Source organism: Pristiophorus japonicus, chromosome 9, assembly GCF_044704955.1.
Source record: "Pristiophorus japonicus isolate sPriJap1 chromosome 9, sPriJap1.hap1, whole genome shotgun sequence".
NCBI lineage: Eukaryota > Metazoa > Chordata > Chondrichthyes > Pristiophoridae > Pristiophorus > Pristiophorus japonicus.
Window position 1 is genome coordinate 93,707,838 of NC_091985.1, and position 25,421 is coordinate 93,733,258.

Genomic DNA, 25,421 nt, shown 5'->3' on the forward strand with positions numbered 1-25,421 from the left:
ATGTTTCGCCATTTTTCAATATATTTCAGCACAGATTCATTTACAAACTACCACTTTTTGCAGCCGCTAAGCCCTTTCCTTTAAGAGGTGTAGGCTACCTTTAAATAATGCTAACCACCCATGATAGCGGGCCCCCTGGACAGTGTGGTTAGCGCTGGCTGGACGCAGCAATCATGTAAAACAGCAGAGAGCACCAATTTAACGCGCTGCTGCAACGCAATGAATGGGCATGGGTTAATTGCGTACTGTGATCCCCACACTGAATTACAGCCACAGGCTACATAAATAGGGGAAGGCCTGTGCAAAGGATTTGTTTTACAAAGATTTCTAAGAAGAAATGGGACAGATTTTGTTGGAAAAATAATGGTATCTGAATAATGCATGCTGTTATTAATGTGAAAATCAGCCAGCAACTTGTAGCGAGGAAGAGTTACCCCATGAATTGTGAATTGGCACAAGTTGCTAGACCATTTCCACTGCTTCTCCATTCAATTAAAAGGGAGGGCTGCTGTGTATTCTGCAGGCCCTTTGGTGGCCGCCAATGGGCCACCACGGACCACGATTGACCGGGCCAGTGGCCTGGCACCCAAAAGGGAGTGTTGGGCTACATGCTGCCGGCCTGATCGAGGCCAGGGCCACCATTGTCGGGCCAACCGAAGTGTCGGCCGACAAAATAAAATGGCGGCCCGTGGCGCACACGGCCTCCCCTTTAGGGGTGCCCCGAGCGGATGTCAGCACGCCGCGAAGCTGGGCAATTTCCCCCGTGGGCTGCAAAGGGATCGGCGTGCCTGGCGATGAAGTCATCGCCTATTATGCGCCGGCCTGGGGTGCTAACCACGGGGCACTGCGCTACTGGCAATTCACCCCAAAAATCTCAGAGGCACTTTCGCCTGAGGCGTTACCGTCGCCTGCCTGTGGGCAGAAAGGCCATTGCAAATGGGGCGCAGAAAAGGGGCAATTTTGGCCCCTCAATCTTTCAGGTTGATTTTTTTTAGGAGATTTTAAAAATGTCAAATTTTAAACTTTTAAGTTTTTATTCTTACTTCTCCATTCTTTCTCTTTTTTTCTCTCTTAATTCAAATCTTTCCCTCTCTATTTCTCTTGCTGTACCTAATTTGATATTTAATTTAACCTTGTTCTCAGTCCTTCCTCTGCTAGTTCTCAATTTTAAAATTTCATTGGTTAAGGAGATACACTGTTGGTCCCATTGTTCACCAAGGTCACAGATGCCTGTTTCACTCGCTGTGCTGTTATCAGCTCACACTTTCAGCAACTTTGTGGGCAAAATTTTTTAAAGCATAAATGTGCACAAACAAGTCTAACTGTGAGTTGTCCCGCTCCAGCAAAAGCTGGCCCAATAAGTAGGTTTATGGCTAAATTTAGTAATTTATTTGATAATTTACTTACAAAAATAACATCTTACAAATGAATTTGAGATATATATAGTCAGTGGCATGATAAGCAATATGACAACTCAAAGAGGATGAAATATCAATTCCTGAGCAATAGCCAATAATAATTTTAATAGGTAATTCAGGAGAAACATGTCTACCCAGGGAATGGTTAGAATGTGGAACTTGCTACCACATGGAATAGTTGAGGTGAATAGTATAGATGCATTTAAGGGGAAGCTCGATAAACACATGAGGGAGAAAGAAATAGAAGGTTATGGTGATAGGGTTAGATGAAGTAGGGTGGGAGGAGGCTCATATGGAACATAAACACCAGCATGGACCAGATGAGCCGAATGGCCTGGTTCTGTGCTGTACACTTTAAGTAATTTGATTAATCAGTTTTGTAGTACTTGCTGGTTTTTGAATGGTAGCTTTGAAAAATATGAGCAATTTTGACTATTCAATTTCGTTTTGATTGCTCATTGCTGATTGGTAGCTTTTACTGCCTACCTAGTGAATACAACTGCTTTTGACTAGTTAACATTTAGTCAATTGGACATCAGAACCTATCAGCACGGTTAACTTAACATGCAGTAATTATGATTCAATCATGATTTTTCTAATTTTATGGACTTGTGGTAATGTTGAGGTATAATCATTTGAAGTGTTATGATGCAATAGAGCAAACTAGATGCAAGACATAATTTTTGATTTTCAGCATCCAAAATAACATTTATTTTTCTAGCATAAGAAAGAAGAAACTATTGCTTGGTGTATCTTACCTTGGCACATTCTGGTACCCAGAAGCTTGTATCCCTCTGGACAGACGCATGAGAATCGTCCTGGTTCATTTACACATTGGTGCTGACACATGTAACTTGAGTAGGCACACTCGTCAACATCTGCATTACAAGAGTAGACCCATTCATTTTATAGCTTGTAAAAAAACTTGCTTGTAAAATTTGCAGCATAAATTCAGATTTTCTTGCTGATGCTGCTTGAATATGAACAGTTGTAAAACATGAGCTGTGTCAACTGTGACCTTGGAATTTATTACAGCTAAATTCTTCAAAAAATTCTTTATGCGCTGAGAAACAGGTGTGACCAGAATGAAAACTAGAATGCCAATGTAGTAGGGGTAATGTTCTGAGGTTTGGGCGAGTAGTGGTAAAAACGCATCAAAAGACTCTAGGGGAATCAAAGAATATGAGGATCAGGCAGGAAAGTGGAGTTGATGTCAAAGATCAGACATGATCTTATTGAACTGCGGAGCAGGCTCAAAGGGCCTACTGCTCCTAATTCTCATGTTCTTATGTTCTTAAAGCAAACAAAAACATTAATCTGTGGGAATAAACATTGAATCAATTAATGAACCCCAAGAGATTCAATTCTGGTAAGTGCTAACAGTAAATACCATGTCAGAGTGTTTACAGAACAAGGTCATATAAGGATTTTACCCATAAGCAGTGTTTAAGAAGATTGCAATTTCCTTTGGATGGAGTAAGTTGGCACCAGATCTGCAGTCTCTTTTGAACAGGGGCACAGTCTTGTCAGTGGCTGTAAAGGTAACAGGAGGATTCCAGGCAGCCTCGAGTGATGTAAGTTAAATGAGTCAATCAGCAGTGCACAGGATGCCTTGTTCGGCTGGACCTTAGTTCTCATATCCTTCCCTATGGACCCACCAAAGCAGAGACAGCGAGCACCTGACTTTTATCAAGCGGCAGATTTCCCCAAGTCTCACGTGAAATTGATGCCACCTGAGGCTCCATTTGAACAAACCATACATTTTATCAAAAGAAAGGGTTTTTATTTTGTGAACGTGCAGCTGGTGAGCGAAGACAACCAAATCATTCTGCACATAAATGCTTGCTATCTTGGAAGCTGTTATGCTTTTTTGCTCTCTGACAAATCAAAAATCGCTGCATTGTTCAGCAATGTGTCAGGATCGTTGCTGGGAGAACAGGGTTACCCATTTCATCCATGGCTGACACCACCACTCCATCATCTGAGGACTGAAACCTTGTGAACTATATATATCATTAGTATACGGAGCATTGGGATTCTAAAATCTAATTTCCGTTACTTGATAGGCTAGAGGGAGCCCTACATTACAGCCCAGCAAGCATGTCAATAATTATAGAAGATGAATGGAAGCTACCAATTCTCTGATCATGATGAAGGCAGCCAGTAGAATGAAGAGGTGGTACAGCACAACCCATGTCAACAGCCCTCGCGATTAGGTCTTGACTGATTTTGTGGAGGCTACCCTCCAGCTCCTTGGGTGAGAATACTTTCCTTTTCAAGCTTTTCCTCTCACTCACTCACTCACTCACTGGCGCCACAGAATGCAGCGAGACATCATATTATGCGACTCATTCTGTTTAAAGTTACATTTCAAGGGTTGTCATTTTAATACCTTGAATTATTTGTTCCACTGATCTTTCTTTAGATGTGCCACAGGAAACTGTGCCAGTACTGAGTGGGACTGACCTCAGAGCGTCCAGCATCACTTAATCTAACGCTCAAAAATACCAGCTCACATATATCTGCCCATGGGATTTAGATAGTAAGGTAGAGGTGGGTGTACCAGGTAATGCACAGGGCATCTGTTTTGGAGCAGATGGTGGTGCCTGAGCAGGAACCTACTGTTAAATGGGCCAGTCTGCACGTGTTGACCTCAGGGATCTAGACCTCATGGTGCCTGATTCTGAAAGAAGGATGCTTTCTGTGTTCACTATCCGCATCAATGCAGTGATGATGGACGAATTTTAGAATTGCAGATCACTATGCGGGAGGGGGGTGGGGTGGCAACTCCACGGGCATCTATAACGGAACGAGCAGAGGTCTCAGGCACTGTTATAAAGGGATTGGCTTCCAGTATGGAATGGGCTCTCGTCTGCTTTCCAGATGCTTTTTATTTAAGCCTTTTATTTAAAGTTAACAGAATTCTTCCTAAACCTTTTACAGGCTAATTTTCACACAGGTAATACCCTTGAGCAATATTTGGAAGTTTTCTAGAATATAACATCTGTTAGATGGACAGAAGTAAGTGACACAGACCTTGTCTTTTGTTATTCCACCCTATCACAGACCTTCCCTTTTGTTCTTTCCTCCCCTCCCCCTTTCAGTGCTTCTTAAGAATCTGTTCATTTCGAACATTCGCCAGTTCTGACGAAGGTTCAGCGACCTGAAATGTTAACTCTGTTTCTCTCTCCACAGATGCTGCCTGACCCACTGAGGTTACCAGCATTTTCTGTTTTTATTTCAAGTTCCAGCATCCACAGTATTTAGCTTTTGTAGAACTAAGTGAAGATCGATGTATTGGTACAATTCTATCCCACTTATAAACTTCAAAATAATAATTATAATGATCTAATTATCATGGCAAAATCTAAAATATTAGTAATGGGAACCTTCAGAAAAGAATTAAAATAGTAGAGATTAAAAAGTAAATGCTTAAAATCTGAATTGAAAGATAAAATGTTAGAGATACTTAGCAGAAAGACAGGTTAACATTGTGTTTGAGCCCTTCATTGCCACTGACCTAAATGGGCTGGTATTTTAACATTTTTTCCTCCTCTTAACATTATTGAAATTATTAGATTTGCTACAAAATAATATTACTGAAAAACTTGTGTCTCTTGATATAATATATGGAAATTATTTGAACAGCTTTTGTGAATGGGACTTTTAGACTAGTCTGCCCCTGTGATTCTATTTTCTATTGTTCGTATAGAGCCAAAACATTGGGCTCAGTGTATACAGGTTGAAACTCCCTTATCTGGAACCCTCGGGACCTGGCCTGTTCTGGATAAGGGATTTTTCTGGATGAGGGGTGGTCACGTTAAATTGGATGGTACAGGTATTGAGCAAGGGTATAGCGGGGCTGGCTGGCTTGGGGCTGGGAGTGCGGCAGAGAGATCTGGCGGGGGGGCGCGGTGGGGGGGCGGTGGAATGCGGGGTCAGGCCAGCAATTGCGGGAGTCAGCAGCGAGGAAGGACTTCCATTTGTTCATGTCGGAGTTCTGCGCATGCACCACCCGGTGGCCGGGAATGGTTCTGGACAAGGGGTGGTTCCGGAAAAGGGAGTTCTGGATAAGGAAGGCTCAACCTGTATTAACATACAGACTTATTCTGCTGGTTGTATGCATTATTAAATGGCCCAAATGATAGTCTTCTCATTTTTATGTATGAACAGTACAGGAGGAAGACAAATTATTACACATTAGTTAGAATAGCTGCATAAATTATCCTACATTTGAAAGAGCATTCAGTAGTTACCTCTGCATGTAACTTTGTCTGGATTTAATTCATATCCTTGGTCACACTGGCAGATGAAGGAACCCACGATATTAAAGCACTGATGATCACATGGAGTACTTGTCTCACACTCATTAATATCTCAGGGGGGAAAGAAAACATGTAATTATCATTCAAAACCTCAGCTAATTGATTTTATCAAGTAAAATTGCAGAAAGATTTAAATAATCTTGGCTTTTAGTGAAGTGCTACAGACCCATTTTCCAAGGTGCATTTAGGCAGAACTGTCTTTCAGCCCTTTCAAGAAGTTTCCCCCCAGCACCCCTACCAGTTCACTCAAGTATATTTTGAGTGATATTTTTTAAAAGACCAGTGAACGTGGAGTGCACTGAGTGAGTATTCCACCTGTTAGATTGGAGAGGCAACGTGGCTGACAGGGAGCATTCCAGAGCATTCAGCAGATCCTAAGCAAGCAACAGGGGTGCAATTTCAGACCAAGGTGAGAGTCACTCTAGAGATGCCTGGCTCAGAAATAGCCTGTTAGACTCTGGCAATGCAAATTTCACAATGAGCAGCATGGTTTCTCAGGGTGGTATAGCTCCAAAGTGTCTCAAATCAGGTTGAAGTTACAACTACTTTATTGCTTTCAATGGAACTGCTCCATGGAGTGTCCTAACAGGGAGGGAGACTCTATTCGAGGTTGGGTGGGGGAATTACAAGCTGATGCCAAAATTGACAGTTTAAAAAAACACCCTCCTGAGTCTAATATTTTTTTCTATAAAATGCTATAAAGTAGCCCACAGACTTTCGTTCCACTTTAATAACTTTTGACAATCAGCTTTGATTTTTTCAAAATATTGCAGAAAATTATTTTTTTTTTAAAAGGACTGCTGACTTCTAGATTTGCCAAATCTCTCCATTTTAAATAGAAGATTAATGCTCATAACAGTGTAGGTTCAGAATGGGATACCCTATATCGAAAGAAAGCCAAGTGGTAATTTATTCAGGACAGTCCACAAGGCATAGTAACAATATCCAGATCCCCTTATGCTCTGCCTAAAATGTTGTTTCACTTATGTTTGATTTTTTTCTTGGTAGCATTGAATTGTCAGTTTAAGAAAACTGTTTTTATAGGTGTCCAACCAAAACATCGACTGCAGTAATACGGAAAGCAGTACAGTAATTGAGGTCAAATCTTTGTTTACTTCGAACAGAAATAGCCAAAATGCAGAGACTGACTTGAGACCTCTCATCAGAGGGAAATAATAAGAGTAATAACACATCTGTTACTAATGTTTTAGTTAGAAGGTTCCCCCACAATTCTCCCCTGACTTTGCTGAGGTACAGTTGTATGAATACTGACAAGGGTCCGGTACCCTGCCCAAGTAGTTACATGTTTGAGCCTAGACATTGGCCAAGAATTTCCTCGGAGCTTCACCTGCCCCACCGCCATAACTTCACTGGAAGTACGGTGCAAACCCCGTCTACATGCGTATGTGGGGTTTCTGCCACACCTCCAGTGAAGTTATGGTGCCAGAGTGGAAGCAGCTACGAGGAACTTCCAGGGCATTGATTCCTGACGGGCTATTTGTTCACAGGGGCAAGACTGCCAAGCCCTGGCCTGCTCTTAACTGATGTTTGCACACGTGCACAACAGGAGCCACTGAATAGCAATCAAGAGTGAGAACTCTAACTGATTTATTCCCATCCCAGGCCAGGGGTCCTGAGGCTAACTGAAGGAGCCTTATTGTCATACAGCAGGAATTAACCTCAGTATAGACTGCTGGTTGGACCCAGGGTATTCCTGATCTATATGGCTCAGTGCCACACCAGGCAGTCCATTTACTCAGCAAGTCATCAGGGGAGCTAATTAGAAGTTCTTTATTACCTTACATCTATTATAACATAAAAGGCAGTTTGTTTTATAAGCCTTGCAAGAATACATTTTTTTGTGGAATTACTGGAACACCAAGAATTACTATGAGCTGTGGCTTTCGGCCAACCTGGCAAACATAACTAGGAAAGTATTTCAGTGGGGTATTGCTCACAATATAAAATAGCAGTTTGAAATGACTCCGATACAGAATCACACATAGAATTGGACAACAGCTGCCAGTTTCTAATGATGTCACCATGGATTTCTTACTGCTGGAGTTGTTGAATAAACCTTCAAAGGATGGAGCTTTACCCTAACCCTATGTTACATGTGGTACTGAATCAAAAAACAGTGCATCCCATTCAACAGCATAACAAGCACTATAATAGAGCTGGGCTTTCCTTATGTTGCCGCCTTTGTTCGCGCCCCGGAGAGGTGGTAATGATGGCGAGGATGATTGGCGGGCGGCCAACTCCCAGCGCTCCGCCAGGAAATTAGTTGCCGGTTTTGCGGGAACGCTGAGCAGCACTGCCCGGGGGCGTCGAGCCAGTGTGGAACGACACCGGTTTCGACAGCGGATTGATTTTTGATTGACGCCAACCTTCTAGCGCCCCGTAGCACGCTATAGTGGGACATCTTGGAAAAGCAGCCAGTCACATCTGCCCGGGCGTCAGTGAGTGAAGTAAATAATTAATGAGGTAAGTCTGATGGTTCTGTTTATTTTTATCGTTGCGATTTATCCTAATGTGGAGGAGCAAGGTTTAGGAATGTTTTTTGTGTGTTTTGATGGGTGTTTTTTTTCCCACGGGAGTCTCTGTTAGGGCACTCATAGGCTGGCTCTTTAGCAATGGATTTTCAGTTGCTCAGCCGGTTTTGCGGCCAAATAGAGGTATACAATGCCTCCCTTAGCGCTCCACCCCACACTCAGGGCCCAGATGGCACATTTTGCGGCTGCAGACACAAACCATTTCCCGGCGCAAACTTTAATGCCCCACTGCCATTACCACCCCAAAATGATGAGAACCGAAAATCCAGCACATATATATATATATATTATCCATTTACAGAGTGGAGAGGAGAGAGGGCTTTGGATAATTAAAATGAAATATTCTGCAAAGCGTTAATTATGTCTTTATATGCAAGACAAACAACTTTTATATACTGTTTAGGCAACAGATGGAAAAGTTTCCTTATTTTAATACTGAAATCACTGTCAGTAATGCTTTATAGCTTAATGCAAGCTTTCCTGAGATTATGAGTAAGACCAGATGCTTACCTCTACATGTGCGATTATTGCTTGCCAGCTGAAAACCTGTGTTGCACTGACAGTAATAGGAACCAGGTGTGTTGACACATCCATGATGGCAATAGGTGGCTATGTTACATTCATCAATGTCTGCATAATCATTGAAAAATACATTACACAACAGCTCATATTTAAGAAAATCATTGCCAGACACCCAGAATGATTGGTGCCAAGGGCCATAGCCCAATGATGTAATATTATCACAGTAAGATTGCTTTTTCTGTTTCAAGTCAGATTTTATTGTTAACACTTAGGTCTATTCGGCCTTGCTTTGTAAGTTACCTAATAATCTTCAGCAGAGCCTAAAAGCTGCATTCTGGTAGCAATTTGGATTTAGTTACTTCCTAGTTCATTTCAGACCACATTAGTGCCGAACAAATACATTTGCAGTAGGTGTATTCGGATAGTTGATTAATCAGCCAGCAGCTGCCATGATATTACTAACTAGATGCCATAGTAATAATTTGGCCAGAGCTCTGATAAAATTAGTCATTTCCCCAAGTTATGTTGAGACTTCACATCAGCATTTATCATTTAATTTTTAAATATTCATTCTCAGGATGTGAAAGGCAAGCATTTATTGCCAATCCTTAGTTGGCCTGGGAAGGTGGTGGTGGGCCTTCTTCTTTAACCGCTGCAGTCCATGTGGTGTTATTTTCTGTGGCAGTTTGATAAAACTGATTGGCTTGCTAGGTCACTTCAGAGGGCATTTAAGAGTCAACCACGTTGGTGTGGGACTGGAGTCACATTTAGGCCAGACGGGGTAAGGACACAAGGGGGGGACATTGGGTTAGGTCCCGTTTGGGGGCAGTAACCGAGGGGAGGCGGGACCTCCTGCGCTCGATGCAGAAGTCCTGCCCCAGCCGCCAAGTTGTGGATACTGCCCCTCACAGGAAGTGGAGTGCAATGTTGTGCGCTCCACTTCCCTTTGGGGTGGGTTCGGGGGCGCTACGCGGTTTCTCCGTGCAGCACTGACGTGTTTCAACACCCCTCCCCTTCCTTTAAAGGGGAGGGATGCCGCAAACTCTGCATGGCCATTTGAAGGCCTCCATTGGGCCACCAGGGCTGCGTCGTTCCAGGGCCGCAGCCCAGCACCGAAGCTGAGTGCCGCACAGCACGCAGGCGGCCCAGACCACACGGCAGCAAAGCAGAATGGGCCGGCTGGTGAGTCGGCCGAAGGAAAAAAATGGCAGCGGTGGCGCAGCGCATGTCCCCTTTACCTTCCGCCACAGGATTGGAGGTCGGACTGGTTTGTGACCCGCGAGGCCAATTTCCGGCACGGGCGCAAAGGGATCGCTGCGCATGGCGATGACATCATCGCCGGAGGTGCGGCAGCCCAGGGCGGTCCTAGTGAGGTGCGGCGCGACCGTGTTCGCGCCTCCGCTAACTCCCACACAACAAGCTCGGCCCCCAGAGGCGCTAATGGGAGGAGTACAACAGGGGAATTTTGCCCCCGAGGCATTAGTGAACTTTTGGGTTAACGGAGGTGGGGCAAGGGGCGGGCAGCTAACCCGTTCTCAGGAGGTGGGTTGGCAATTTAGATATTTTAATGAGGCTGGCAGCCTGAGAATTAATTGGTTTTACAGTGGCCAGCCGGGTTTCCCAGGCTTTGGGAAGAGTACAGCCTCGGGGAAAAGGTAAGAATTTTTACAGAGCTGCTTGTAGACCAAGAGGAACAGGAGTGGTTCCCTCCAGCCCCCACAACTTCCACCCACATCAGATCTTCCCCCATACAAAGGCCCACGGGGTCGGGGTGGAGGTTTGGCTACCTGGACAGAGTGCAGGAGTGGTAATTTGTCGCAGCCCGGGCCCCGTTAGAACAGCCTCCAGCAGTTAGTGGGGGTCTGGCAGTGATTGGACGGGAGGAGAAAGCCTCCAAACATGATCGGAAGGAGGAATACCTCTGACTGCGATCCTGAGAGTGGGGGTGGGTGAGGAGGCTCCAGTTGCAATGGGGGGAGAGGGAGAGGGTGGGAAGGCTCAAGCAAAATCCAGGGTGGGGTGGGGGGAAAGCCTGCCTCAAGGAACATCCAAGGCTTCCTTGTTTGGCCAGGGGGAGCACTCCGCCCGGCCCAAAAGGAATCCTAAAATAAATCTACTGCCTTCAAGATTTTGGCCTTTTCTGGCCTCGGATCCGGCTCCGGCAGGTTTTACCTGACAGCGGAGCTGACACTTGCCCCTCCAGCTCAAGCCTCACCTTAAACGTGAAGATTAGGTCCTGATGACATCATTAGCCTGCTCTGTGTAATTAAAGTCGGACCCGCTTGCTTCCTGCGGGTGTCCTGTTCGCTTACTCAGTAGGTTCAAATTGGGAAGGTAGAAGGATTGGAGGGGTAAGTGACTCGCCTTATTTGAACTGCACCGTCCCCCCCCCCCCCCCCCCCCCCCCCCCCCCCCGCCATACCCATGCTCCATCAGGTGGGGACAGTTAAAAGCAGGGTCCTGGGTGGGCAGTATTAACCCCCAGAAACGGGCCGGTGTGCGTCAGGTGGGAAGTAAAAATGTAAAACATTGCAAACCCGAACCTAATCTGCCTTACACCTGCCCACTTCTGGTTTTAATGGTGGCAAAACCTGCTCCCAGGAGGCGGGTCGCTCATTTGAATATTTTAATGAGGCTGCGTGCCTCAATTATTTTTTTTTCCAGCTTTATGGTGTTGAGATAGAGGATCAGCCATGATCATATTAAATGGCGTTGCTGACTCGAAGGGCCGAATGGCCTACTACTGTTCCTATTTTCTATGTTTCTATGTTTAACCCTGGCCAGCCGGATTTCCTGGTCCTTGGGAAACAAGCAGCTAAAGGGAGGCGAGGACTGCTTCATTTAGCAGTTAAGTGCTTTTCCAGCACTGCATGTGGGCCAGGAATGCTTCCCCTCCGACCTACCAAGAAAACGTGTTAACATCCCCAGTGATCGGAACCACCCCGCCGATCTCCCCCAGTTCACCCCATCGATGTCCCCTCCTCCCTCGATCTCTCCCAGCCCACCCCATCGATGTCTCCTCCTCCCTCGATCTCTCCTGGCCCACCCCATCGATGTCCCCTCCTCCCTCGATCTCCCCCAGCCCACCCCATCGATGTCTCCTCCTCCCTCGATCTCTCCTGGCCCACCCCATCGATGTCCCCTCCTCCCTCGATCTCCCCCAGCCCACCCCATCGATGTCCCCTCCTCCCTCGATCTCCCCCAGCCCACCCCATCGATGTCCCCTCCTCCCTCGATCTCCCCCAGCCCACCCCATCGATGTCTCCTCCTCCCTCGATCTCTCCTGGCCCACCCCATCGATGTCCCCTCCTCCCTCGATCTCCCCCAGCCCACCCCATCGATGTCTCCTCCTCTCTCGATCTCTCCTGGCCCACCCCATCGATGTCCCCTCCTCCCTCGATCTCCCCCAGCCCACCCCATCGATGTCTCCTCCTCCCTCGCTCACTCCGGCCCACCCCATCGATGTCTCCTCCTCCCTCGATCTCTCCTGGTCCACCCCATCGATGTCTCCTCCTCCCTCGATCTCTCCCAGCCCACCCCATCGATGTCTCCTCCTCCCTCGATCTCTCCCAGCCCACCCCATCGATGTCTCCTCCTCCCTCGATCTCTCCTCGCCCTCCGCATTGATGTCTCCTCCTCCCTCGCTCACTCCGGCCCACCCCATCGATGTCTCCTCCTCCCTCGATCTCACCTCGCCCACCCCATCGATGTCTCCTCCTCCCTCGATCTCTCCTCGCCCACCCCATCGATGTCTCCTCCTCCCTCGATCTCCCCCAGTCCACCCCATCGATGTCTCCTCCTCCCTCGCTCACTCCGGCCCACCCCATCGATGTCTCCTCCTCCCTCGATCTCTCCTCGCCCACCCCATCGATGTCTCCTCCTCCCTCGCTCACTCCGGCCCACCCCATCGATGTCCCCTCCTCCCTCGATCTCCCACAGCCCACCCCATCGATGTCTCCTCCTCCCTCGATCTCTCCTGGCCCACCCCATCGATGTCCCCTCCTCCCTCGATCTCCCCCAGCCCACCCCATCGATGTCTCCTCCTCTCTCGATCTCTCCTGGTCCACCCCATCGATGTCTCCTCCTCCCTCACTCACTCCGGCCCACCCCATCGATGTCTCCTCCTCCCTCGATCTCTCCTGGTCCACCCCATCGATGTCTCCTCCTCCCTCGATCTCTCCCAGCCCACCCCATCGATGTCTCCTCCTCCCTCGATCTCTCCCAGCCCACCCCATCGATGTCTCCTCCTCCCTCGATCTCTCCTCGCCCACCCCATCGATGTCTCCTCCTCCCTCGCTCACTCCGGCCCACTCCATCGATGTCTCCTCCTCCCTCGATCTCACCTCGCCCACCCCATCGATGTCTCCTCCTCCCTCGATCTCTCCTCGCCCACCCCATCGATGTCTCCTCCTCCCTCGCTCACTCCGGCCCACCCCATCGATGTCTCCTCCTCCCTCGATCTCTCCTCGCCCACCCCATCGATGTCTCCTCCTCCCTCGATCTCTCCTCGCCCACCCCATCGATGTCTCGTCCTCCCTCGATCTCCCCCAGCCCACCCCATTGACGGCTCCTCCTCCCTTGATCTCCCCCAGCCCACCCCATCGATGTCTCCTCCTCCCTCGATCTCTCCTGGCCCACCCCATCGATGTCTCCTCCTCCCTCGATCTCCCCCAGCCCACCCCAGTGACGGCTCCTCCTCCCTTGATCTCCCCCAGCCCACCCCATCGATGTCTCCTCCTCCCTCGATCTCTCCTCGCCCACCCCATCGATGTCTCCTCCTCCCTCGCTCACTCTGGCCCACCCCATCGATGTCTCCTCCTCCCTCGATCTCTCCTGGCCCACCCCATCGATGTCTCCTCCTCCCTCGATCTCCCCCAGCCCACCCCATCGATGTCTCCTCCTCCCTCGATCTCTCCTCGACCACCCCATCGATGTCTCCTCCTCCCTCGATCTCTCCTCGACCACCCCATCGATGTCTCCTCCTCCCTCGCTCACTCCGGCCCACCCCATCGATGTCTCCTCCTCCCTCGATCTCTCCTCGCCCACCCCATCGATGTCTCCTCCTCCCTCGCTCACTCCGGCCCACCCCATCGATGTCTCCTCCTCCCTCGATTTCTCCTCGCCCACCCCATCGATGTCTCCTCCTCCCTCGCTCACTCCGGCCCACCCCATCGATGTCTCCTCCTCCCTCGCTCACTCCGGCCCACCCCATCGATGTCTCCTCCTCCCTCGATCTCTCCTCGCCCACCCGATCGATGTCTCCTCCTCCCTCGCTCACTCCGGCCCACCCCATCGATGTCTCCTCCTCCCTCGCTCACTCCGGCCCACCCCATCGATGACTCCTCCTCCCTCGATCACTCCGGCCCACCTCACCAATGGCCCCTCATCCCCCGTTAAACTCAGCAGGACCTGAGGAAAATCTGTTGTTCTGCAGAACCGCGCCCACCGCCCCCCCGCCTCTAAACTGCTCCATCCCTGCCTCCCCATTAGTATCGGGGCCAATATCTCAGTTCTTATAAAACCTCCAATGCACCATGAGCAGCTAGACAGCTAGTATAAAATAAATGTATGTGAAATCATGCTTAAGAATATAAGAACATAAGAAATAGGAGCAGGAGTAGGCCATTTGGTCCCACGTGCCTGCTCCGCCATTTAATAAGATCATGGCTGATCTGATCATGGACTCAGCTCCACTTCCCTGATCTGATCATGGACTCAGCTCCACTTCTCCGCTCGCTCCCCATAACCCTTTACTCCCGGCCTCAGTTATTTATAAAATGCTCCAACTCTGATTTATTACACATAATCTGAACTGAGCTTTATAGCACACTCTTAGCCAACTATTGTTCTATGCATTCAAAATGCCCTGTCAAAGAATGGGTGCTGGAACAAGAGTTCAAAGAAATGGATGAGTTAGTACTTGGAAAGCTATATTCCTGGATGGGAAATCAGTTTTGCTTTTATTGATAACCATGTTTCACTGGCAACATTTGTTTGTTGTTTGACATATGGGATATATCGAATGTAGTTTTTTTGATTTGAGCCAACTAGTTAAACTCAGTCCAGTTCCAGTGAAGCAGATAGTCCAGATGATTTAATGATAAATACAACTTAAATACAACTTACTTGGAAACAATCTTTTCAGTATTTAAATGGAAAAAAAAACATGTGTTCATTGCTGTGGATAATGCTAATTTTAGCAGCATACCTTTATTGTAACAAAATTAAATGATTGATTGATTATCAGTCTTTTTTGTATATTAATTAAGGTGATTATTTCCAATTCTACATATTGAAGGATTTAGAGTATATGTCTACATGTATTCGTATCAAATTTACAGATTTTTGAAATAATTTAATTTAAATCAACATTTTTTCCCCTTAGTGAGTTAAAGGATGTTGTTAACAGAAATGTAGTTTCATGAAACATCTTCTTTGCATAAATCAGTCAAATACTGATAAGTTAGTTTTAATTAAGTTAGACTTAGACTTCAGTAAGGATCTAAATTGCAAATACTGAAATGTCAAATGAGAGATTTACAGTAATGTAGTGAATTAGACGAATGCCTTTTCATCTCGAGGGCGTTTGTTTGAATCCACACAGATGGATGCAGTTAAAATTTCTCTCTCTGTTGGTTGTGTGAAATGATGGTCTCAACTTAGGTTCTAGCAGGTGAAGGCTTACATCACAATTTGCCGACAAATCAGCATGAATTGGTACTCTTATTGGGGTAGAAATTGAATGTTGTTTTGCCCATTTTACAGGCGCAACAAGGCCCAATTTCAGGGACCAATGTCTTGTGCTCCCAGGATGCCTGAAAAACATCTGACTGAAATTGGGCTTGACTATTTTTCAGACGCCCAGGATATGCTAATGGGGGCTTTGCCACTTTTTTAGGACTCATCTGGGAATTTAGCATCGGGACTGCTCCGCTCAGATTTCTAGACATGGATGGGGCCTAGCTAACGGCCCACACTAATTTTCTTTTGAGCCAGCAGGAGCAGGTGTCCTCTTGACACAACAGGACTGCTGTAATACCCGCCCTGCTGTATGGGTCAGAGGCATGGAGGATGTATAGAAAACACCTCAAGTCGTTGGAGATATATCACCAACGATGTCTCCGCAAGATCCTGCAAATCCCCTGGGAGGACGGGTGCACTAACATCAGTGTCCTCGCCCAGGCTAGCCTCCCCAGCATTGAGGCACTGACCACACTCAATCAACTTCACTGGGCAGGCCACATAGTTCGCATGCCAGTCACGAGGCTCTCTAAACGATTGCTCTATGCGGAGCTCCTTCATGGCAAACGAGCCAAAGGTGGGCAGCAGAAACGTTACAGGGACACCCTCAAAGCCTCCCTGGTAAAGTGCGACATCACCACTGACACCTGGGAGACCCTGGCCGAAGACCACCCTAGGTGGAGAAAGTGCATCCGGGAGGGCGTTGAGCTCTTCGAATCTCGACGCCACAAATGTGAAGAGGTCAGGCGCGGGCAGTGGAAGGAGCGTGCGGCAAATCAGTCCCATCCCCCCTTCCCCCGACGAATGTCTGTCCCACCTGTGACAGGGTCTGTGGCTCTTGCATTGGACTGTTCAGCCACCAAGGGACTTACCTTGGGAGGGGAAGCAAGTCTTCCTCGATTCCGAGGGACTGCCTATGATGATGATGGTGATGACTCCTGATGGTCACTAGTGGCTAAGATTAGCCCCCTCCTGCTGTTTTTCCCCCTTGGGAAATATCAGAGGACGATTGTTGGTCAGGCAGGTGGCCTATGGAGCCAGGAAGGTGCCAGCAGCTTGACACAATTATTTCAATGAGACCCGATGACCAAGTTTTAAGAGAAGCAAATAGCTTACGAACAGAAAGAACATTTAGGGGAAAATGGGGGGGGGGGGGGTGATTTTTTTGTTCCCCTTTATTGGCCAGCAACAGGATAGTAGTGAGCTGAAAATCATGGTGCAGAACCTGCTGCCCTGTTCCCGCTGGCATCCTTTCCAGTATGATCTGGGAGGAGTTCAGGGAGCAGGTGAGCAGCACTCTCGCTTAAAGCAGGTGGGAGCCTTATTACAATATGCAAATTGGGCTCCTAGGCCATATTTATGACCTGATGCAGTTTTGATCTACCATGGGCTCTGTGTGTTCCGCCTAGTAGAACTGGGCACTGAGCGGACCAACCAGCGATCTATAAAGGAGAATTGCAGGCCACTCCAAAAAAGTATCACGTTTTGTCACATTCTGCCCACTGCTGGTCTCTCTTTTTCCTGCCCATCCTTCTTTAAAGCCCCATGTCCTGCTTAGCTCCATAGAGGAGGCATTGATTTCTCGCGCCCCCACCCCTACAATGGAAATCGGGGTCCTATGATGTCGATAGGACCCTGATTGCTATTTTTGGACTGAGCTGGTCAGAGCGTACACTGTGCTCCGACCAGTATCAGCTGGATCTCAGAGTCAAGTTCCTCATTCTTTTTATTGGGCTGGGAGGAACAGGAATGCTCCTCCAGGCTATACAAGTTCAGCCGGGACCATTGCCACTCTGGCTTCCCCGCCCCCCTCCAAGCATCCAATGTTTTGCCCCCCTCAATGGACCCACCTACTTTGACCGGGCCGGGCCGCCCAGTATTGTGGTGGCCTGCGCACGATTTCCGGCCTGATGCAAATCAGGTCCAGCTTTCAAAATGGCCTGGCCTCCCACCATGACTCCGTGCAACTGGCTGGTGTGTTCAATCTTCCAGGGGGGAAAAATTCACCCCCACATTATGGAATGATGAAAGCAGGACATGGCATGAATTTTTCAACTTTGTGTGGAAATTGCCCTTTATTTATTTTCCGAGAACGAATAAAAACCCCACTGAATTCTCTGTCTACGAGCAGGTCTTTAACAAACTTCTTCCCAATTTCTTTCGATGTGCCTCTCATCACATCTCCACCCCAGCCCTCCCTTTGAAACTGCATAACCCTTGACTCATCAGAAGCAATGCCATTGACCTTCTGCTAGTTATAATAAAATAGCATTCTGCATTCATTAGCAGAGAGATCGAATGAAGTTTCAGAAGTCTGGTTTATCAGGTTCAGGTTAGACTTTTGCTGCAGTTTGCCAGATGGCTCAAGCAAATGTAACTGCAGGTTTTTAAAAATAGGTGACAAATGGGTTAAAAAAATCCTGAAGTTCGACTGTAGAAACAGTGGAGAAATCTGAAACTGAATCGCAATTCAAACAACCACACCCATTCCTATTAATTAGTTACAGATTTACTTTTGGATATTTCATATGATGACAATTTACAACATAATGCAGAATGTTTCTGTGTAACTCAAAGGGATCATTGCATTTCAATAGTGGCTATTTATATATTTGGAGTTTAAGGAAATTTTGGAGGTGAAGTTAAACTTTGGTGGTTGCGTGATCGGGCGATAGCATCCTGTTATATAACCTGTCCGATTGTCCGATCGCCCTTTCCATTGGGCAGGGTATATAATGAGCGGCTGATCCACTACCGCTCATTCTGTGCCCCCTCCGAAGCTGAATTTTTACCCCCTCTGATCCCGGCATAACATTTCTTGTCAAACTGGTAATGTGTACATCAGAGCTTGCCTGCACTTACAGCTTATGTTTTGGGAAATTTTAAAAAGCTGCATTTAATAAAGCATTTTGTTAAATTGTGATGAGGAGTAATTTTCCAACTCTGCAATTTGCTCTGATTTAAACGAACGAGCAGAAAATGATGTGCAGTGTGCACACAACTTTGCAAGATGGGTTGCTCGCGATTGAAGTAGTACAAGGTTGGAAAATTACCCCTAGAAGCTCTATTTAAGAATTTCACAAAGCACAGTAAAAAAAAAATTAAGTTTCAAAAGTAATTTCACTATACTTACCCAAACACTGCTCTCCACGTTTTTGATAGCCCTGCCTGCAGCGACAGCTGAATGAACCTCTTGTGTTTATACAGGTTAGTTCTGGACCACAGTTATGGTTTCCTAATACACATTCATTGATATCTGTTTCAAAGCAAAAAAAATACACATGAATTTCAGTTGTGGATGATCTAGCAGAACAGTCTCCGGGCTTTTACTTACTTTTTGAAATCCAGATGTTTTCATTGCATTTCAACTTTCAAAGGTACATCGGCCCAGAAATTCGATGGTGCCACACCCATCTTTCGGGCGCTAAACGCGGGCCTAAGTATCTAATATGGCGAGCAGGAAGTGCGCGATCATTATGAGGTGGAAGTGTTCTGCCCACCATATTGGATCGGGCGGCACGTAGGCATTCTGGGCACATGCCAGAACTATGGAAACACTGAGTAATATATTCAAATTAGGGTCCTGTGCTTGTTGGAGGACCCTTTTCTAATATTGGTCTGTCCCAGCACCAGACTCACCATGTGATAAACTCGCCTAAAAACCCATGGAGCTAACAGGCTGGAAGAACCCTTTAGCATTAGTAATGAAAGGGGTCTAACAGTTTTTAATGTAATAAAAACGGAAAATGCTAGAAATATTCAACAGGTCAGGCAGCATCTATGGAGAAAGACACAGAGTTAACTTTTCAGGTCGATGATCTTTTATCAGAACTAGAAAAAGTTAGAGATTTAACAGATTTTAAGCAACTGCAGGGGCAGATAAAGGGTGGGAGAGGAGGAAAGAACAAAAGGGAAGGTCTAGGATAAGATGGAAGGCAGGAGCGATTAAATGACAAAAGGTATGATGGTACAAAGCAAAAGGAGATGGTAATGGAATCTAATCTGTTAAATCTCTATTTTTTTCCAGTTCTGATGAAAGGTCATCATCCTGAAACATTAAGGACACCTCTGCACCTATCCATGGACTGGAACCTTCTTTGAAGAATTCTAATGGCCTACTCGATTCTCATCGTGTCTTGTTGTGTGCTTCCTTTTAGTGATCTCCTGCAGCACTGGTGATCCTGAGAAATGGCGTCATGAGCCGTGGGAGCAAAGGGTATTCCTTGTCAACCAGCAACCAGTCTCCCTTTGCCCCAGCTGTTTAAATAGAGCAGGAATGGCAAAGTATAAAAACATTCTAACAGCTCCCGCGTTATTTGGGAATTCATGAGTAGGAAACTGTGTGTCATTGTAAATGATCCAAACACTTAGGAAATGGAAGTCTTTTCTGTTGATATAAATATAGGGGTTAATATTTGGTGCTCACAAAGCCACATGGATGCAATCAATAGCTCCCACAATCCTAATGGAGAAACCGACCATTCTGTAAACATTTATTGCCCTCTTTGGAGGGGTATAAACAAAGCTGCCATGGTAAAGTGACTTGCTTTATATAGAAAAGTGCAATAATTTGATTGATCCGGAAAAAGTCCCCTGTGACTCCTTGGAATGAGCCTGTTGCATAAGGTTTGAGATGTGGTCATGTTCTCGGCCACAGTCAGAGCTGCATGTACTGTTGGCCTAGGTTTCAGCAATGAGCAAGGCTCCTCCAAAACTTCATGATTGAAGTGCCAGCTCCTGAGAATCAGCTCATGTGAGAGAAACTGTGTCTGAGTCTGTACATCCTGCTAGATATTTACCACTGGGATAGTTTGGCATTCCTTTGATGCTACCCGATTAATCTGTATTTTATAGCCTCCTTGCGGTACTTTTACAGCCTTCAGAAAGTTGGTCCCTAATCACCTTTAATTATAAGCTCTCCATGGGTGTTGGGGACTGCAGCTAAAGGCTTCCAGAGTACAACTATTATTTTTATTCTCCAAATAGTCAATCCAAGGAACTGATGAAAAGTCTACAAATGCAATTTTGCCTTCAGCAGATTCCCTTAAAATATGAGCAGGACCTGGTAATCACGCTTGTTATATAGTGTCACACAATCAGAAGAGAAGGAAAGGCAGAAGTCACAGAATTTAGGATGTTTGATGTCATCCTGCCCCAAATCCATGATTTACATATGGCCAGCACTCTTTTCTTCAACCTGCCTTGAAAACTGCAAGCAGATCTATAGTCCACCCAAAATTCCTGACCCCACACAGCGCAAATCCCAACTTATGCCCTCTCCCAACCCAGCAATTTTTTTGTTGTTCCATTTCAGCTTCCTGTACCGTTTTAAAAAATTTTTATTTTTCCCTCTTAACACCGACCAGTCAAGTGTGTTTAACTGTAATGTACAACAGCCCTGCTGGGAGGTTCAGCCTTTCTGGAATTTTTCTTGCTATGAGAGCTGGAGGACAGGGAGGATTTCCAGAGGATTCACCCTGCAGACCTCCTTGGACATGCCAGAGGGGCTTTGACAAAGACGGACGCTCTCCTGGTTGGCTTGAGCCTTAAAGTTGTCATTTGATTGCGCTTGGAGAAAAGTTGTCTTGTGAAGGAGCACAGCAATACATGTGTGCACAACCTGCATGCCAACCCGGGTGTCAGTGTTTGTGCATCATGCAGCTAGATTGAGCTAAAATAACTTGAAGTCACCAGGAGTAAAAGCTCCAGAGGTGAAATTGGTCTTGGGGCAGGAGCCCAAAATAGGTGATAGCAAATCAGTAGCCTGTTTTACACCTCGTCTGATTTTCTTTTCCATTGAATTGAAACATTTGGTCGGATGTAAAGTTGGCTGCTAATTCACTCTCACCCGTTTTACACTACTGTCCAAGCCTCATTTTTCCCCTTACCCGAGTGCTGAAACAATTTTACATTGCATCTTGAAGGGAGGTCCTCCTGAGTTATGAGAATGCATGAGATGCAAAGAATCAGGTGTAAGGTTGCATTAGGGCTTGGGATGGGTGAGCAGTACATGTTACAACAGCAATCTTTCTCTTGCGCATGAGTTACATGGCACTGTCAGGCATTGTTTCCTTGGCACATAGGAAGTGTGTAATACACAGGGGTTGAAATTGCCCCCTTTTATAGCCCTGTTAGTGCCGCCGGCGGAGTTAACAGGATGCAAGACACTTTTTGTCTGGGGGAGGGGGGCGCTGCTGCCTCCTAGGAAATTGTTTGGGAGTTTGCGGAGGTGCTGTCAGGGCCGCTCTGCGGTTAGCGCCCCGGGCCGCCGTGCAACCGGCGATGACATCATCACCATGTGTGGCGACCCCTCACCACTCCAACCACTTAACGCCCCCACGGGGGAAATTGACTCGCAGGCCACGAGGCTGGCGCGAGTGGATGTCAAAGGACATCTGCTCTCGGGGCGCTCTTTAAAAGGGAAGGATCCAGCACCCCAGGCTGCCATCTGTGTTTGTCTGCTGGCACTTGGGTCGGCTCAACGATGGCAGCCCTAGCATGGTCCAGGCCGCCCTTGTGCAGCTGGGCACTCCGTCTTGGGTGCTGGACTGCAGACCCGGTTGCACGCTGCCCTGGTGGCCTAATGAAGGCCATCACAGGCCTTGCAGAGTGCGCAGCGACCCTCACCTTGAAGTGCGTCAGTGTTACGCGGAGCATCCGTCAGTGCCCCTGTAGCGCCCTGGTTACCGGTCCCAAAGGAAGTGGAGCATGCGAGATTGCGCTCCGCTTCCCCTGAGGGGCGGTAAGACCAATTCCGCGGTTGGGGCGGGCATTCAGCGCTGGGTGCAGAATGTCCTGGCCCCAGAAGGTTACTGCCCCCAATTGGGATGCAGGGCAATTTCGCCCCACTGCGTTAACTTACCAGCTGCTGCTAGGAATGGTGTCCTGGAGCCCACCGAGGAGGGTGCCTTTAAATACCACATTGGGCAACTCTCCACACCCACCTCATTCAGGTGCATTTCTAGTTAGCCAAACCTCAAACTGGAGTTTGGGTGCTGCACCACTGTTTGCTTTCCCCATTTATGCCTGACACTTCTCTCCATTCCCAAGGCTAACAATAGCTGACATGGATTCTAAAGCTTGATAAAGGCTGAAATAAACATTTCTTTCCATGTGCAGGCACTTACCTTTAAGTAAAAATGTTTAATTTAAGCTGGAGCCAATGGCTAGAATTCTACTTTCCCCAACAGGCTTGCTTGCTGTTCAAAGGCAAAGCTGCATTTCCTACTGTGATAATTATTCCGATAAGCTGTAGTGGAAATTTCGGGTGTTCTCTGCGCTGTCCCACTTGCACTGTTTGTGCCAGCAATGTGGCAGAAAACCCTTAATTGCATTGGGAAAATCAAACCCTAAGTTACATAAGAAATAAATTATTTGAGCTTGGTGAGTTACTGAAAAACGAAACCATTGACTGAGTCACTCTGTATAATTCCAGTTGTCCTGCCAAAAGTCACTTGGTTTCTTATGTTTCAATAAATCACTGAGTCATGGTTACTTTCAGACTAGATGTATTGAATGTAGGATAAAAAACTTTAAAGTGATTTTTGCTCATTTCAGATTTATTTTCCGTTGAAGAGCAGCACAGAGAGAGGCCTTAAGTAAAGATGTGAAATAATGGTTATAAATGTAGGGCCCCAAGGTAGAGACACCAAGAAAGGAATATGAAAAAAATCTATCTGAACCACTGAGCTTGTATGTTGCATATAGCATGTATCATTTTCTTGCAATTTACCCTATCCAAGATATTTACTGGTAATCTCCTGAGGAAGTAACTAAAATCACACATGAAAGTTCAAAGAAGATAACGCTATGTGAAACGTCTTGTTGATTACGCAAGTTAATCTCGTGAACGTTGAGGATATTGGCTTAACATTACACACTTCATTTCTGAACTTTAACCAATTGCTTTCCACAGTTATCATTTCCATTGCCCCAACAGGATGCAAGCAATTGTGTTCCATGATCATTTATGTCTCTATTTAGTCTTTAATACCTTCAAGCCTGTTGTTAAACAGACAATTATTTACTGTTCTTTCTAAGGAATGAATTGACACAGTTCAAACTAATTTTGCTGGGAGTATTTTCTATATCTCTATTATTATCTGGGGGTGGGGGGCCGGGGGCACGGGGGGGAACCTTCAAACTTCTAAACTTGCTTGAGACTTGTTAACTTCAGGTGAGCAAAGTGGAGACAAAGATAACATGGCGAGAAAGGATATCTGGAATGGTTCATTTTATCTTAGATAGCTGGACAGAGTGATGATGGGGTTGACTTTCAACTCGCCCCGGGCGTAAAACTGGCGTTGCGGATTGACCACCCGTTATAGAAACTGTTTGATCTGCACTGCCAGTTTTATGGCCAGGTGACACGTTGAAAACCTATGCTGATGTGTGATGGTCTGAGATGTGATGAAAGCACCTCTGTACTATAGAAGCAGCAGGCTGTGTTGGAGAATGAAAGCAGTTTCCACAAGGATATAAAAATTCATTTCTGAGACCACAAGTGTGTATGGAAGAAAATAAATTTACATTTCAGTACGATGTGATCGGGCCAACAAAGAACATTTTGAAGTATGGTGCAGATTTATTTTCTGATGTCTGGCATTGGGCCAGATTTCACCTTCATTTAAGAAAAATTAAAGTTTACAGCAGGAGCAGTGTTTATTTCGGAGATGCTCTTTAGGTGAGAAGATGGATGGACAAAATACATTAAAATGCCAGCTGTGTGCTTAGTGAACACATTTCTTTCTGGAAAATCATCAGAAACTGTTGAGAAGTTACTGATAAGTTATCCAATTGCACACCTACAAGTACTTTCCATATTGTGTCAGAATGCAATATCTCCAGTTATGGTCAGTTGCTATTCTTTGGACAGCTAGAAATTAGCCATTAAGCATTTTGAACTATCATTATTTACATTTGTTGTGCATTCTACTTTTTGTTTATTTTCCTCTCCCTTTTATTAACCACAATGAAAAAATGTTCCAACCTGCTTCCATAGCTGTGCAAATGTTGACTGCTTCTGTTATGTATGTATGTAAACCGCACCAATATGTAAGACTTGCCACTAGGGGGTACACCTGCGGGAGACCTAAGGGTCACCTGTGCATCCTGGGCAAGCAGGAATAAAAAGTAATTTACCACGCTGCTTCCTCACACTGGAGTCACATTAAAGAGACCAAGGTCACAACAGTTTGAACTTACAATACAGTCGTGTGGAGTTATTCTGAACACAACAATTGGCAACGAGCAACAGATCACGAACTTTCACGCAGTAATGGCTGCCGTTGGTATTCTTGAGAGATTTGTTGAGGGTGATGATTGGGAAGCCTTCGTTGAGTGTCTCGACCAATACTTCGTGGCCAATGAGCTGGACACGGCTGAGACGGCGGTCAAGCGCAGGGCGATTCTCCTCACTGTATGTGGGTCTTCGATATATGGCCTCATCAAAAATCTGCTGGCATCGGACAAACCAACGGACAAGACTTACACAGAGCTGTGCACGCTGGTTCAGGAACACCACAAGCTGAAGGAGAGCATCCTAATGGCCAGGTATTGCTTTTACACGCACCATCGCTCTGAGGGCCAGAATCTGGCGAGCTTTGTCCCCGACCTAAGACGCCTTGCAGGACAGTGCAAATTGGCCGGATCTTTGGGGGAAATGTTGCGGGACTTTTTCGTGCTTGGAATCGGCCACGAGGTCATCCTTTGCAAACTGTTGTCTGCTGAATCCCTAGATCTGTGCAAGGCCATCACGATAGCCCAGGCTTTCATATCCATGAGCGACAACACGAAACAGATATCTTTACAGAATCGAAGCTCACTGGCAAGTACTGTGCATAAAATAATGCTTTCAGCAGGCA

The 25,421-nt window shown here is 46.5% G+C and overlaps 1 protein-coding gene across 2 annotated transcripts in view; it reads right to left on the reverse strand.

Annotated features, from left to right (window-relative positions):
• Window positions 1-25,421, reverse strand: part of LOC139272648 (EGF-containing fibulin-like extracellular matrix protein 1) — a 167,157-nt gene that overhangs the window by 33,757 nt on the left and 107,979 nt on the right. For both annotated transcript variants that reach the window (XM_070888725.1, XM_070888724.1), the window contains 4 exons: window positions 18,692-18,814; window positions 8,806-8,925; window positions 5,675-5,794; window positions 2,177-2,296 (listed from right to left, as the gene is read on the reverse strand). In XM_070888725.1, the coding sequence (XP_070744826.1) occupies window positions 2,177-2,296; window positions 5,675-5,794; window positions 8,806-8,925; window positions 18,692-18,814 (483 nt within the window). The remainder of the gene's footprint in view (window positions 1-2,176; window positions 2,297-5,674; window positions 5,795-8,805; window positions 8,926-18,691; window positions 18,815-25,421) is intronic.